The sequence below is a fragment of the Neovison vison genome, chromosome 13 (assembly GCF_020171115.1).
Source record: "Neovison vison isolate M4711 chromosome 13, ASM_NN_V1, whole genome shotgun sequence".
Taxonomy (NCBI): Eukaryota; Metazoa; Chordata; class Mammalia; order Carnivora; family Mustelidae; genus Neogale; species Neogale vison.
The window spans coordinates 41772788-41786822 of record NC_058103.1 but is presented as its reverse complement, the minus strand read 5'-3'; the positions used below and the strand labels follow the sequence as shown (position 1 = coordinate 41786822).

General features: G+C 35.9%; 1 protein-coding gene across 5 annotated transcripts in view; it reads left to right on the top strand.

Moving 5' to 3' along the window:
• Positions 1–14035, top strand: part of ARID4A (AT-rich interaction domain 4A) — a 64354-nt gene that overhangs the window by 8032 nt on the left and 42287 nt on the right. For 2 of the 5 annotated variants that reach the window (XM_044232109.1, XM_044232112.1), the window contains exons 6-9: positions 6044–6123; positions 6213–6307; positions 8207–8384; positions 13612–13691. In XM_044232109.1, the coding sequence (XP_044088044.1) occupies positions 6044–6123; positions 6213–6307; positions 8207–8384; positions 13612–13691 (433 nt within the window). The remainder of the gene's footprint in view (positions 1–6043; positions 6124–6212; positions 6308–8206; positions 8385–13611; positions 13692–14035) is intronic. The other 3 variants (XM_044232113.1, XM_044232111.1, XM_044232110.1) reach the window with 2 other exon arrangements.

The window sequence follows — 14035 nt, the reverse complement described above, 5'->3', positions numbered from 1 at the left end:
ACATTTTGGGCTTCTGCTCTCCAGAATAACAGATCTTTATCCTCTTATGAATGGCATTTTAGCATTTCTAAAAGCTAGTTGCTAGTGAGCATTCTCTGTGGTGATTTTCTATGATGGGTAATTACAGAAGAAATTGTATAATTCTTGTTCTGAAAGAGTGTAGAATCTTAATTGCATGTAATTCGTGTATCAAGCATTAGTGTACATAAGAATCACTTGGTGCTTGTTTTAAAAAATGAGGATTTGAGGACTTCAAATCTCTTCAGTTTACTGGGTCCTGGGATGGCAACCCAAGAATCTTTCTTTTTCTAATTACATTGGGTGAACTTAATGCAGGTAGTACGCATTTAGTAAAATAGTCAATACTTGGAAAAACAGAGACTTATTAAGAGAAGAATTCAAAATATTTAAGTGTTTTTGCATCTGCATAATGACAGCAAGTGACCTAAAAAATTTAAGATGTTAAAAAGCATGGTTCACTTAAGTATGTTTAATAAAGCATTCTGCCCTAAAGAATATTTAGGTCCTGAAGGATGTAGCCCGTATAAAGAATGATGAGAGCATAATGAGCCTAAAAGATGGCAAAATAAAATGTGTCCTCTCTCACAGATCATGAATGTTCTATATTTTTCTTTATTTGAGTGACTACTACCTTTAATTCCTTTTTTCTGAAAATTTTCTTGTTTTCTACTTGCTAGTAAAGTATTAACTAAGAATCAGAAAGTTACACAAAGTATTCATGATTTCCATATCATTTTTAAATTTTAAGTGATCTCAAAATTTGATTATTAGAAACAAAAGAAAAGAGGATGCCATGCTGCTGGTTTGGATCAAATAAGAGTTGTGATCATTGGTGATCAAAAATTATCGGATGAGTCTGATAATATCTTACATACTTGGGTTTTTTTTTCTGTTATAGTTGAATAGCCAATTTTTAATTGGCTAATAAAGCCTAATTTTTAAAAAAAATCTTAAAACACCTTGACCTCTAATAGTACTGAATAATAAATAGCTCCAGTTTATGGATTTTTTTTTGTTTCTTTGAGCCTCAGAAATAGTTCCTCTTTCTATCATAAAACTGTTTCCTACCATAATTTATTCATTTGGCAGTTCTTATCTTTGCCTGAAAGATATGTGTAATGTATGGAAATGTGTTACCTGTCTAGTCATTCAAAAGGTATCAAAATTAGGATTGGAATTTTATCTTCACTTGAATGTTGCCATTAACTCCTGGTAAATACAGTTGTCAATAGGACATTCTAAAGCTATTCTTCTTTCGCCTTTTTGGAATATAAAAATAACACATTGTACTTGAAAAATAGGAAAATGTAAAGGACAGAATTGTTATTTTAGTAATTTACATATAAAATGCATATACACACATATGTAATGTACCAAATTTTACTCTAAAATCTATTTGATAATGGGGCACCTCTGTGGGTCATTCGGTTAAGTATCTAACTCTTGGTTTCAGCTCGGGTCAGAATCTTCGGGGTCCTGAGATTGAGTTCTGTGTTGGTCTCTGCACTCAGCATGAAGTCTGCTTGAGATTCTCTCTCTACTTCCCCCTTCATGCTATTGCATGCGCTCTGTCTCTCTCTCTAAAATTGAAAAAATAAAAATCTATTTGATTATTTATGTATTTTTGCAACAAATGCTTTTTAAGACTCAGGATTTTTTCATGTCTTGTGATTACTGTTTTGCATGTCAGTTGGATCAGATCTCATGGAAATTTTAGTTAATGGAGTAGAGGAGGTTTAGATTAAACTGGTGAATGGCTGATTTTTGTAGCTTGTGCTGCTGGCTTATAAGGCTTTTTAATTTAGTTAGAACCTCTTATGACAAGTTTTTTTTATTACCAACATCGATCATGAATGTTTTCAAAAACCGGTGGTTATTCCACTGACTAGAAAATCACTAAGAAAAGAAGTACTAAGCCAAAAGAAGCCTATGCATTCCTGTGATACGCTTTAATCTATTGTTTAAATGGCCTTCCATAAGAATTAGCATTCCTGTGATACTTTGTCAATTTCATTATACATTTGAGTGCTAATTTCTTAAGTTTCTTGATTTCTGAAGTTTTTGACCTTGGCTGCAGAGGGACTTCTGTATCACAGATGATTTTATGTAACAGAACTATTGGTTATACCTAAGGTATGTAATTTTAAAGTTTTTATTCCATTATGTGAAATGTGAAATAATTTTCTTAATTAATATGTAAATGTAGATATACAAATATTTTACTAATTGTAACTACTATACACAGATATAATAATATTTTTGTGAAGTCAGAATTCTTGACTTATTTTCCTGTGTTCATTTTATGCCTCTGCTTCATGCCTATTTTGATCTGCCTTAACAAAACTATAGCTTTCAGATTCTCAGTTTCTTTATAAAAGGAAGGTAGTGATTCCTACCTTGCAGAGGCTGTTGTGAGGATTAGTACATGATAGAAACTTATTAAGTGATAACTAATTATATCTTTGGAGAGATAAAGTTAATTTACTGTTGTTATCTTACTGTCCTCCAGCATCTAACAGTGCTGTGATCACAGGTAGAGCTTTTGTATTTAGTAAATAGATCCCTGTTGCTTTTGTTTCTTTTAACAGTTTAGAGTTAGGGTTTGTGTATTTGTTTGCATAGGCATTGTTTTGTCTAGTATGAGCAACATTATTGAGAGAGACTTAGCTTTGTCTTTTTTCTAAAATTATGTTTCAGTATTTATAGTAACATAGTAATAGAGGTATCACTTTTTAAAAAATTATATATTTATTTGAGAGAGAGCACATGAGTGTTTGGAAGGAGCTGAGGGAGAGGAAGATGCAGACTTCCCACTGAGCAGGGAGCGCAATCTTGGGCAGTCCTAGGTGTCCGAGATCATGACCTGAGCTGAAGGCAGACACCTAACTGATTGAGCCACCCAGGCTCCCCCAGAGATACTGTGTTTATACTCTTTAGCACTCAGTAGTCCTTTCAGATGCCAGTTTTGACTAGTATAAAACATTTTCATAGAATTACTAAATCCTTATAGTCTGAATTTTTTCTCTTGGCATCCTGTAGTATACATCTTGAACTAAAAAGAGCTGTATTTACTATCTACACCAGTTAATTATTTCGCTCTTGCCAGAGTCATTCCTCAGTGCCTGCAAATTTGGTGGTGTTTAGGTGATACTTCTAACACAAAAGTTCCAGAGGAAGTTTTTTATAGATGGAACTTCCTCATGATTTTGATAATCAGGGATGTCATGACTAATAGTTTCACTATGATGTTGACTTTTCCATCTTTCAGGAAATCTTGAATGGTTATAGAGCTTTTCAGACTTGTATATAATACTTAAATACATGCCTTTGTATGTTTAAGGAGTTAAAAATAAATTTAAACTGTTTCTTTTTGTTCTCTCAAAGTTGTAAGTATTCCTGTGTAAAACTGTGAAATTGTTATTGGTACTACAATTCCCTTTAGGGAAAATCTTTTTGTTCTTACATTATTTCTATCCATGGTAAAGTATGTTGAAGTGAAATGCATCTTTTCCTTCAAAAATCTGATCTATTTTGAAGTGATTTTTTTTTAAAAAGCAAGAGCTAGGGACGCCTGGGTGGCTCAGTTGGTTAAGCAGCTGCCTTCGGCTCAGGTCATGATCTCAGCGTCCTGGGATCGAGTCCCACATCGGGCTCCTTGCTCAGCAGAGAGCCTGCTTCTCCCTCTGCCTCTGTCTGCCATTCTGTCTGCCTGTGCTCGCTCTCTCCCTCTCTCTCACTCTGATAAATAAATAAAATCTTTAAAAAAAAAAAAAAAAGCAAGAGCTAAAGATACTGGATTTTTTCATCAGAGGGCATCTGGGTGGCTCAGTCAGTTAAGCATCTGCCTTTGGCTCAGGCCATGATCCCAGGACCTTGGGATCAAGCCCCATGTTGGGCTCCCTGCTCAGTGAGCCTGCTTTTCCCTCTCCCTCTGTTCCTGCTCTCTCTTTCTCTCAAATAAATAAAATGTTCAAAAAATTTTGGAAATTTTTCATCAGAACATTTGATTTGCAGCTGCCATTGATTAACAATGAAACAATGAAAAACATCTTATTGCATAATTTTAATATTATTCATTGGTCTTATAGTCTCATTTTCCTTACTCATACCTCCACTTAAAGGTATGTGCATCTGAGCGCGAATGTGTGTGTCTCTTGTTACCATCTTTCATATTGTAGGCATTAAGGAAAATTGGAACTTTTAAGGTTTTATTTAATATATTTAGGGATATTAATACATGAATTATTTTAAATTTGGTACAGTAATTTCATGACCTTGGATTTTTAAAGGAAAGTGGTTTATTTATTAGACTTGACACCATATGAATCATAGTTTTGTTACAAATGTTTAGAGCACTGTTAATCAAGTGTAGATTAGTAATGTAATTGTTAGAGGATGTTGTGTTTTATCCTGTCATTGTGTCTGCAGGTGGTCATTAATTTCTGCATCGTTGACAGTGTATAACACAGCTCCTTTTGTGGAATCATTATGGTTCTTTGAATATGTGCTTCAGGAACTTTTCATTTTCTCTGCATTGTCTCCTGCATGTAAGAGAATTTAAACTAGATGTCTTTAGTCTAAGAGAAGAACTGACTGAGGTAGATAAATATTGAAGAAGTTCAGTACTCTTACATAAGTTCTTAGCATGAAAAAAATAAGTTTATGATTAAATATTATTAAAGTAATGTAGAATTTCCCTTTATTAATACTAACTTACTCTGTTAGAATGGAAAAACCTCTAGAATTGTATTGGAATTAAATCTTAACGTAATTATTTTTGTCTCTATATGCCTTCCTATTATATGTTATTTTCATAAGATATACACATATTAATTGATGTTTGTATTATAAGTATCTGAGGTAGGGATCTCATCTTTTTTATATTTTATTTCTTCATAATGCTGGGTAATCAGGTGTCTTCTGAGAGCATTTTTTTTTTTTTCTGAGAGCATTTTTTAAAAATAAACTTTGTATATGTTAGATGTTAAAATAAGAGTGAGTTTCTGAAAAATTAAACCTATAAAAATAATATAGCTACTTATATGGAGAATTAAAGTGATAAAATGTTAAATTCCTTACCCCATCCCCCCCAATTTTTTTTTTTTTTTACGATTTTATTTATTTATTTGACAGAGATCACGAGTAGGCAGAGAGGCAGGCAGAGAGAGAGGAGGAAGGAGGCTCTCTGCTGAGCAGAGAGCCCAATGTGGGGCTTGATCCCAGGACCTTGAGATCATGACCCGAGCCGAAGGCAGAGGCTTAACCCACTGAGCCACCCAGGCGTCCCTCTAAACTTTTTTTTTTAAGATTTTATTTATTTACTTGAAAGAGAGAGTGAGCGAGTGACCAAACAGCAGAGGGAGAGGCAAAACCCCACTGAGCAGGGAGCCTGATATGGGGCTCTATCCCAGGACCCAGGTATCATGACCCTACCTAAAGGTAGACACTTAATTGACTGAGCCACCCAGGTGCCCTATTTCTAAACTTCTTACATCCTCTTCTAGCAAAAGAAAAAAGTTGAATCTTAGGATTTTAGACTTTGGCAGCCAGTACTTCTACTATAGTAAGTTATCATGGAAATAAATAGAAGAGTCCGGTAATCTAAGAAACACTACCAGAAGGCAAACAGTTTCTGGAAGTAAGAGATAATTCATTGATAACTGTTGGGAACAAACCCATAATGCTTTTTTTAAAACCAGGTTTTTGCTCATTTTCTAGGATTAAAAATAATAATTCTTGATTTGACTAGGTTGCTAATGGTTTAAAGAAGGTGGTTCTGTAGTGATAGACATTGAACAAATGAATGGAGACACCTAAGCAGTTGGGGGCAGACATTTAACCTGCATCTGTTTGGCAGCTACGGAATGAAAAATATAGTATGCACATTTTAAAAGGTTTTGAAAAATAACAAATAATGATTCTTAAAAATGTTAAGCCGAGATAAATAGCAACAATAGCATTCTCTGCAGTGAAATGTTTACTTAGTGTGCATAAATTCTCTGGTATCTCTTGCTTATTTTAGTGTTTGATGATGGTGATGAAAGAACACTGAGACGCACTTCACTTTGTCTAAAAGGAGAGAGACATTTTGCTGAGAGTGAGGTAGGGTGCCATTGGTAGGCTTTTTGGGTTGAGTAACTTTGGACATCGAGGCAAAATTTGATTTAATTTGTCTGTTGTTTCTTATCTAGACACTTGACCAGCTTCCCTTAACAAATCCAGAGCATTTTGGAACTCCAGTAATTGCAAAGAAGACAAACAGAGGAAGGAGGTCCTCTCTTCCTGTGTGAGTGTACAGTAATATTACAGTTTTTACAACATTAAACAAATGATTTTTCTAGGATGGCTAAAATTGTTCAGGTAACTTTTCCATCGTATCTTGTATCCTTATATTAGTCATTTTACCTTAAGCAGATCTTGTTCTTAATTATTCCCATTGCTCTGTCCAAGAATTATCACAATGCCTTTTTCAAAAAGGCTATTTTGTCTTGAGTTACTTTGCCAAATTCCTTAATTGATATGTCTTTTTCTATTTTAAGTGAGTATATATATTTTTCAACCTTTTCATCGCAAAAACACTTCAGACTTAAAAATTATACATAAACTTTCAGGGCTTCTAGGTGTCTCAGTCGTTGAGCATCTGACTCTTGGTTCCAGCTCAGGTCAGGATCTCAAGGTTGTGAGATTGATCCCCATGTTGAACTCTGCACTCAGCAGGCAGTCTACTTGGGATTCTCCTCCTGTCCTCCTTCCCCTACCCCCATTTGTGCACATTCTCTCTCTCTTTCATTGTCTAAAAATAAATCTTTAAAAAAAATTACACAATAAACTTTCATATACTTATCATCTAGATTCATTAACTTAAAATTTTTTGGAACATTTGACTTATCATTCACTCTGTAGGTATATATGATTATTTTTTATTTAATGATAATTTTAATTGGTCAAACCACCTTGAGAGGGTATTGCAAGCATCAGACCTACCTTTAAAAACTTTAAGAATAAGGAAATTCTCTTACATAGTCAATGTATGGTTATCAAATTCAGAAAATTTAACATTAATAGGATGGTATTATCTAATAGTATGTAATCCATATTTCAGATTTTGCCAGTTGGCCCAATAGTAACCTTTAGAAGCATCCCTTGAATCCAGGATCCAATCCAAGGCCGTGCATTACACTTAGTTTATGTGGTTCTTTTTTTTTTTTCTTTTAAGATTTTATTCATTTGAGAGAGAGAGAGCAGAGCCAGAGTGAGAGAGCGAGTGAGCATGAGTAGGGGTGAGGGGCAGAGGAAGAAGCAGACTCCTTGCCGAGTAGGGAGCCCGACATGGGATTTAGTCCCAGGACCCTGAGATGATGACTTGAGCCGCAGGCAGATGCTTAACCAGTTGAGTCACCCAGACATCCCTAGTTTATATGGTTCTTAAATCTCCTTTTATCTGGAAAAGTTCTTCGGCATTTTTTTTTTTTTTTTTTGTCTTTTCATTACCTTGACATTTTTGAAGAGTATAGGCCAGTTTTGTAGATTGCTCACTATGAGTTTGTCTGCTTATTTTATTTTCTAGGTAAGTGAACTTAAACCCTCACATGTTTCTTTTTTTTTTTTAAAGATTTTATTTTATTTATTTATTTATTTGACAGAGAGAAATCACAAGTAGATGGAGAGGCAGGCAGAGAGAGAGAGAGGGAAGCAGGCTCCCTGCTGAGCAGAGAGCCCGATGCAGGACTCGATCCCAGGACCCTGAGATCATGACCTGAGCCGAAGGCAGCGGCTTAACCCACTGAGCCACCCAGGCGCCCAAACCCTCACATGTTTCTTAATGCGATCTTTTCATAACCTGTTAGGAAATTAGAGTTACATTATCTGGCACTTGGCATACATAAAAAGTAGAAGGACAGTCTTTAAAAAAAAAAAATGTACTGGCACAATAAGTAGCTTGTGATGACATATTTAGACTTTTCTGTCCCAGCTGGTGGTGGGCATAAGAACAAAGTTCAAATCCTCATTTATCTAGTAACGTGGACTCAAGAGTTACCATGGATAGCTCAGGACTAGTTTGGGACCAGGGAGGTATCTATCTCTTCAATTTTAATAAGAATGAAGAATGAAGAAATTACTACTCTGGAGTAATCTACATTAGAAATTGAGTTGTACATGTTAAACTCATACCACTCTGTCTCAGCAGTGGCTTATGTGAAGATCCTGATAAAGTTATTCTGACTTTTAGTAATGAAGATGAAAAAGAAGAAGAAAGTAGTGAGGAAGAAGATGAAGATAAGCGACGTCTCAATGATGAATTATTAGGAAAAGTTGTAAGTGTGGCATCTACATCTGAGAAGACTGATTGGTATCCTGCCTTGGTAAGTCATATTTCTTTGCAGAATTAATTAACCATTTAAAATATTTGTTAAAAGGGGGTGCCTGGCCAGCTTATTCGGTAAAAACGTGTACCTCTTGATCTCAGGGTTGTGAGTTCACGCCCCACATTGGTGTGGAGCCTAGTTAAAATTTAAATAAATAAGCAAATGTTTAACATGGATTTTTAAAAAATATTGAAAATATTTTGAAAGTATTACATAAATTTAATTTGGACTTCATTGCAGAGTTGAGCAGTCCTACTTAGGTCCCACATACTTCACTGTCTTCTCTTATTATTTCTTTCTTTAATTTTCTATAAAGTTGTTTACTAGGATTTTTCAGCTCTCCCTTCAAAATTTGTCCAGTGGTCTCTTCTTATTCCCATTATCATTTTTTACTCACTTTATGGTAATTACCCGTAAGTTCCCTTAACTTGATTCCTGACCTTTTTGCTGAATTCATATTTTTCTAGAAGCAATTTTTATAGAGAACTAGTTTTCATATACTGATTTAATCATGCTAGTCCCATTCTCCAAAAAAACCGCCACAAAACATTCAGTGACTGCCTTATGGATCAATTCTGCATTCTTTCTTTCTTTCTTTTTTAAGATTTTATTTATTTGACAGAGAAAGAAAGAGATCACAAGGAGACTGGGCAGAGAGAGAGAGAGAGGGAAGCAGGCTCCCTTGCTGAGGAGAGAGCCCGATGTGGGGCTCGATCCCAGGACCCTGAGATCATGACGTGAGCCAAAGGCAGAGGCTTAACCCACTGAGCCACCCAGGTTCCCCCAATTCTGCATTCTTTAGATGGATATCTGAGGCCATCCCAGCTCTTAGTTTGTTTCTCATTTTCAGTGTAAGCTCTGTCCTCTGGTCCTATCTTAACTGCTCCATGTCAGACACTTAACTCTTCTAAACCTTTACTCTTGCGTTAAATCAAATCAATTAGTATTTACTGAAGATATGCAGTGAGTTCAGCTCTAAATTTCTTAGAAGAGAGAGAAGTATGAATTTTGTAACACACTGTTCTCAAGAATCTAATTATATATATTTAGAGAGATTACATAGCTATTAAAGATTGTATAGTCCTTTTTCTTTTTTTCCATGAAGCCTAACACAGGACTTGAACTTAAGATTCCTAAGATCAAGACCTGAGCTGAGCTTAAGAGTTGGACACTTAACAGACTGAGCCATCCAGGCACCCTTCTGTCATAATTTTTTTTTTTTTTTTAAGATTTATTTGTTTGCCAGAGAAAGAGAGAGAGAGAGAGCGCACACAAGCAGGGGGAGTGGCAGAGAGAGGGAGAAGCAGGCTTCCCGCTGAAGAAGGAGCCTGATGTGGGACGTGATCCCAGGACTGTAGGGTCACGACCTGAGCTGAAGGCAGACACTTAACCGACTGAGCCACAGAGGCATCCTCTTCTATCATCATTTTTTTTTTTAATATTATTTATTTATTTATTTGACAGAGAGAGATCACAAATAGGCAGAGAGGCAGGCAGAGAGAGAGAGAGGAGGAAGCAGGCTCCCTGCTGAGCAGGGAGCCGGATGTGGGACTCGATCCCAGGACCCTGAGATCATGACCTGAGCCGAAGGCAGCGGCTTAACCCACTGAGCCACCCAGGCGCCCTCTATCATCATTTTTTAAAACTTGTTGTGGACAGTAGAGTAGAACAGGGGGTATTGGGGAAAGGAATGGTACACCTAGGTTTTGGAAATGGCAAGTCTGATGGGTTGGTAGGGAAATCTAGTCTTTGCTTCCTCAAGGAAGGTATGAGAAGAAAAGATGGGCAAGAGAATTATTTCATGAGTGGAATCAATAATACTTGGTAATGCTTGTTCTCATTTTCTCCTTTTCCTACTCCTCTCTTAAGATTCAGCTCGAGTCCAACCTTTTCTGCAGAGTCTCCCCTAACCACTCTAACATAACTGTGCCCCATCTCTGAATTTTATTTTTTGAATTTTGATATCACATATATTTCCAAAAACAGTGTTGGCACAAAGCATGTCCCAAATTAGATCCTTTAAAGTACCCAGGCCATTTTTTAGAGGTTTTTATGTGCATGTAAGTACATTATTCAGTTGCTATATATAAGAGATTTACTGTACATAAGAAAAGTCTGGAAATCCTTTGAGCCTTTCAGTCACACAGGCAGATAAGTAAATGGGTTTGGATTCAGAATATTTAGGTTGTAATTTGCCACGATTTTTTTTTTTTAATATTTATTTATTTGACAGAGAGAGCTCACAAGTAGGCAGAGAGGCAGGCAGAGAGAGAGAGGGAGAAGCAGTCTCCCTGCTGAGCAGAGAGCCAGATATGGGGCTTGATTCCAGGACCCTGGGATCATGACCTGAGCCAAGGCAGAGGCTTAACCCACTGAACCTCCCAGGTGCCCCATGTTTTTTTAATTCCTTTATTTACTCAGCAGACTTACTGTTTGCCAAGTGATGTAGAAAATAAAAGTAATACACCAATCTTATTTTTGATAATTTCATAATTTAATGTAGAGCATAATTCAAGTAACTATATATGCAATAGTATATGTTCAACATTAGGACATCTTGTCTTGAGAGATTACATTTATATAAAGGAAACCCAGCACACCTTCATGAAGCTGTTGCTTTTTTTTTTTTTTTTTTTAAGATTTTATTTATTTATTTGACAGACACAGATCACAAGTAGGCAGAGAGGCAGGCAGAGAGAGGAGGAAGCAGGCTCCCTGCTGAGCAGAGAGCCCGATGCGGGGCTCAATCCCAGGACCCTAGGATCATGACCTGAGCCGAAAGCAGAGGCTTTAACCCACTGAGCCACCCAGGCGCCCCGAAGCTGTTGCTTTTGAACTGAGCCTGGATGGATTTAAAGTTAGTTAAACAAAGCTCTTCTAGAGGACTTTCTTAGAGGAAACAAGATAAGTAAAAGCAGAGAAGCAAGGAGTTTGTTCATGGAACTGTTTGCTCTCGGAATCCATTTAGCTAAATATTGGACACAAATAAGGGAATCATAGGAAATAAGACTAGGAAGATAATTTGGATCTAGGCAGAAGAGGGCCATAATTCTGCATAGTATTTTGCAGAAGAGTAACATCATTTGAGCTGCGTATTTTGGAATGTTAATGAGACAGTAGTATGTTGACCAGATTGTTGGAAAGACTAGAAATGGCAGGAATCAATTTGGACGCTAATTTAGTGGCTCACAGGTGAGGTAATTAAGCTCTGTCTGTGCCTACTCATTCTTTAAGACCTGACCTTAAGCCTTTGCTGCCATACCTTTTCCTTTCCTGAGTTGGGTTGAGTCTTCCTAAGTGTTTTCATATTTCCGTACTTACGCTCCATGGTGTTCTTTTTGTGTTTACCTCTCCATTATGCTGTTAGCTCCTTAAGGACAGACACAACTCTGTTATTAGTCTAATAATGATCAGCACCTAGCAGACAAACATTTACTGCCATCTGATGTTAAAACAGCCGGTAGGACTGTGAAGAATTTTTAATTATCTGGATATATATGATAGCCATGAGTCCTAATGACTGTTTAAATTTAAATGTAACTTTTTTTTTTTTTTGAAGATTTTATTTATTTATTTGACAGGGAGATAGCACAAGTAGGCAGAGCGGCAGGCAGAGGGAGAGGCAGGCTCTTTGCTGACCAAGGAGCCCAATGCAGGGCTTGATCCCAGGAGCCTCGGATCATGACCTGAGCCAAAGGCAGTCACTTAACTGACTGAGCCAGCCAGGTGCCCCTAAATATAAATGTAACTTAATTAAAATTAAACAAAATTAAAAATTCAGTCTCTAAGTTGCACTAGCCACATTCAGGTGCTTAGCAGTGCATCTACAGAACATTTCCATCATTGCATAAAGTTCTGTGGATAGTGCTAAGTTGTAGCAGAGGAGCTGGTATTAGGGATGATAATGAGCAGATAAATTTCAGCAGTTTATTAGTAGACTAATTTTTTTTTTAAAAATTAAGTGCTTTAAAAAGTATATAGTGATTAGCTATTTACTAATGTTAAGACATTTGTTATTTTTAAAAATTAAGAAATTAGGGGCACCTGGGTGGCTCAGTGGGTTAAGCCTCTGCCTTCAGCTCAGGTCATGATCTCAGGGTGCTGGGATTGAGCCCGACATCATCAGTGGAGAGCCTGCTTCCCCCTCTCTCTCTCTGGCTGCCTCTCTGCCTACTTCTGATCTCTCTCTGTCAAATAAATAAATAAAATCTTTTAAAAAAAAGTTAAGAAATTAAAAAGTTCTTAGGGGATGCCTGGGTGGCTTGGTTATTAAGCTTCTGCCTTCACCTTAGGCCATGATCCCAGGGTCCAGGGATCAAGCTGCTCATCAGGCTCCCTGCTCAGCGGGGAGCCTGCTTCTGCCTCCCTCTCCTCCACCCTCTGATTTCCTCTCTGGCTTTCTCTCTCTGTCAAATAAATAAATAAAATCTTTTTAAAAAGAAAAAAGTTATTACTCAGATTTTCTTTGATTTGTTTTCATTACTAAAATTTGTAATGCTCTGGTAAGAAAGGGAACTTAGGTGTTTTTTTTTAAAACCTAGGTGTTTGAACAAACAGGATTTCAAAACAGTTCTTGACTGAAGTATATTTTTAAAACATTATAATATGTTGGAATACCTGGGTGGCTCAGAGTCTTGATTTTGGCTCAAGTCATGATCTCAGGGTCCTGAGATTCTTTCTCTCACTGTCTTACCCCCATGGCCCTCCTCCACCTCACACATACTTTTTCTCTCTCTCTCCCTCTCTCTCTCTAAATAAATAAAATCTTAAAAAAAATTATATTCCACATTTTCATCATGGATCATATGTTTTACTTTTTGGACAATAAATATATAGCTTAGAATAAATCCTAATTTTTTGAAGTGGTGGTCACATTGTAATTTATATTGTATTAACTATTCATTGTATAATGTAATGACTGAATAAATTTAATATCTAGAAAACCAGTGTACTAAATAATAAAAATAAATAAAAAGAAGGTAGCCTTCTTTTTTAAGTAGCTCATTTATAATGGAAATAATAAAAGTAAATAAAATAAATAAAAAGGCAGCCTTCTTTTTTAAATAGCTCATTTATAATGGAAATTACTGACAATGAAACTATTTCTTACAAAAGGTAATCCATTTGAGAAGTGAAGGGGATCCAGAATTATTCTTTTCAAAAAATTATATGTTTTTTTAGCAAGGGAAATTAGGAACCAATCTGTTCTTCTTTTTTATTTCAGGTAATATCTCCCAGCTGTAATGATGACATCACAGTGAAAAAAGACCAGTGTTTAGTTCGATCGTTTCTCGATTCTAAATTGTGAGTCACTTAATAGAGTTACATTGGGAGAAAGAAAATGAAAGCACAGTGATAAACTCTTCCACAGTCCAAGCTTTATTTTTAAAAGTCTGATCATTTCATGAACTGAGAAGTCATTACATAATATGGTTTACTTTTGGTAATGTAAGTTACTTCTTCTGAAAAATTTTATATAAAAACTGAACAATATGTGAGAATAATATTTAAAAAGTTTCATTAAGCATGGTATTGGTTTTCTCTTCAATTGTAAAAATTTGGTATTTTTGTTACGTATACTATTTCATATGATGAACTATGAAATTTACTTTTCATAGAATTTTCTTAGAATATTACTAAAATAATTA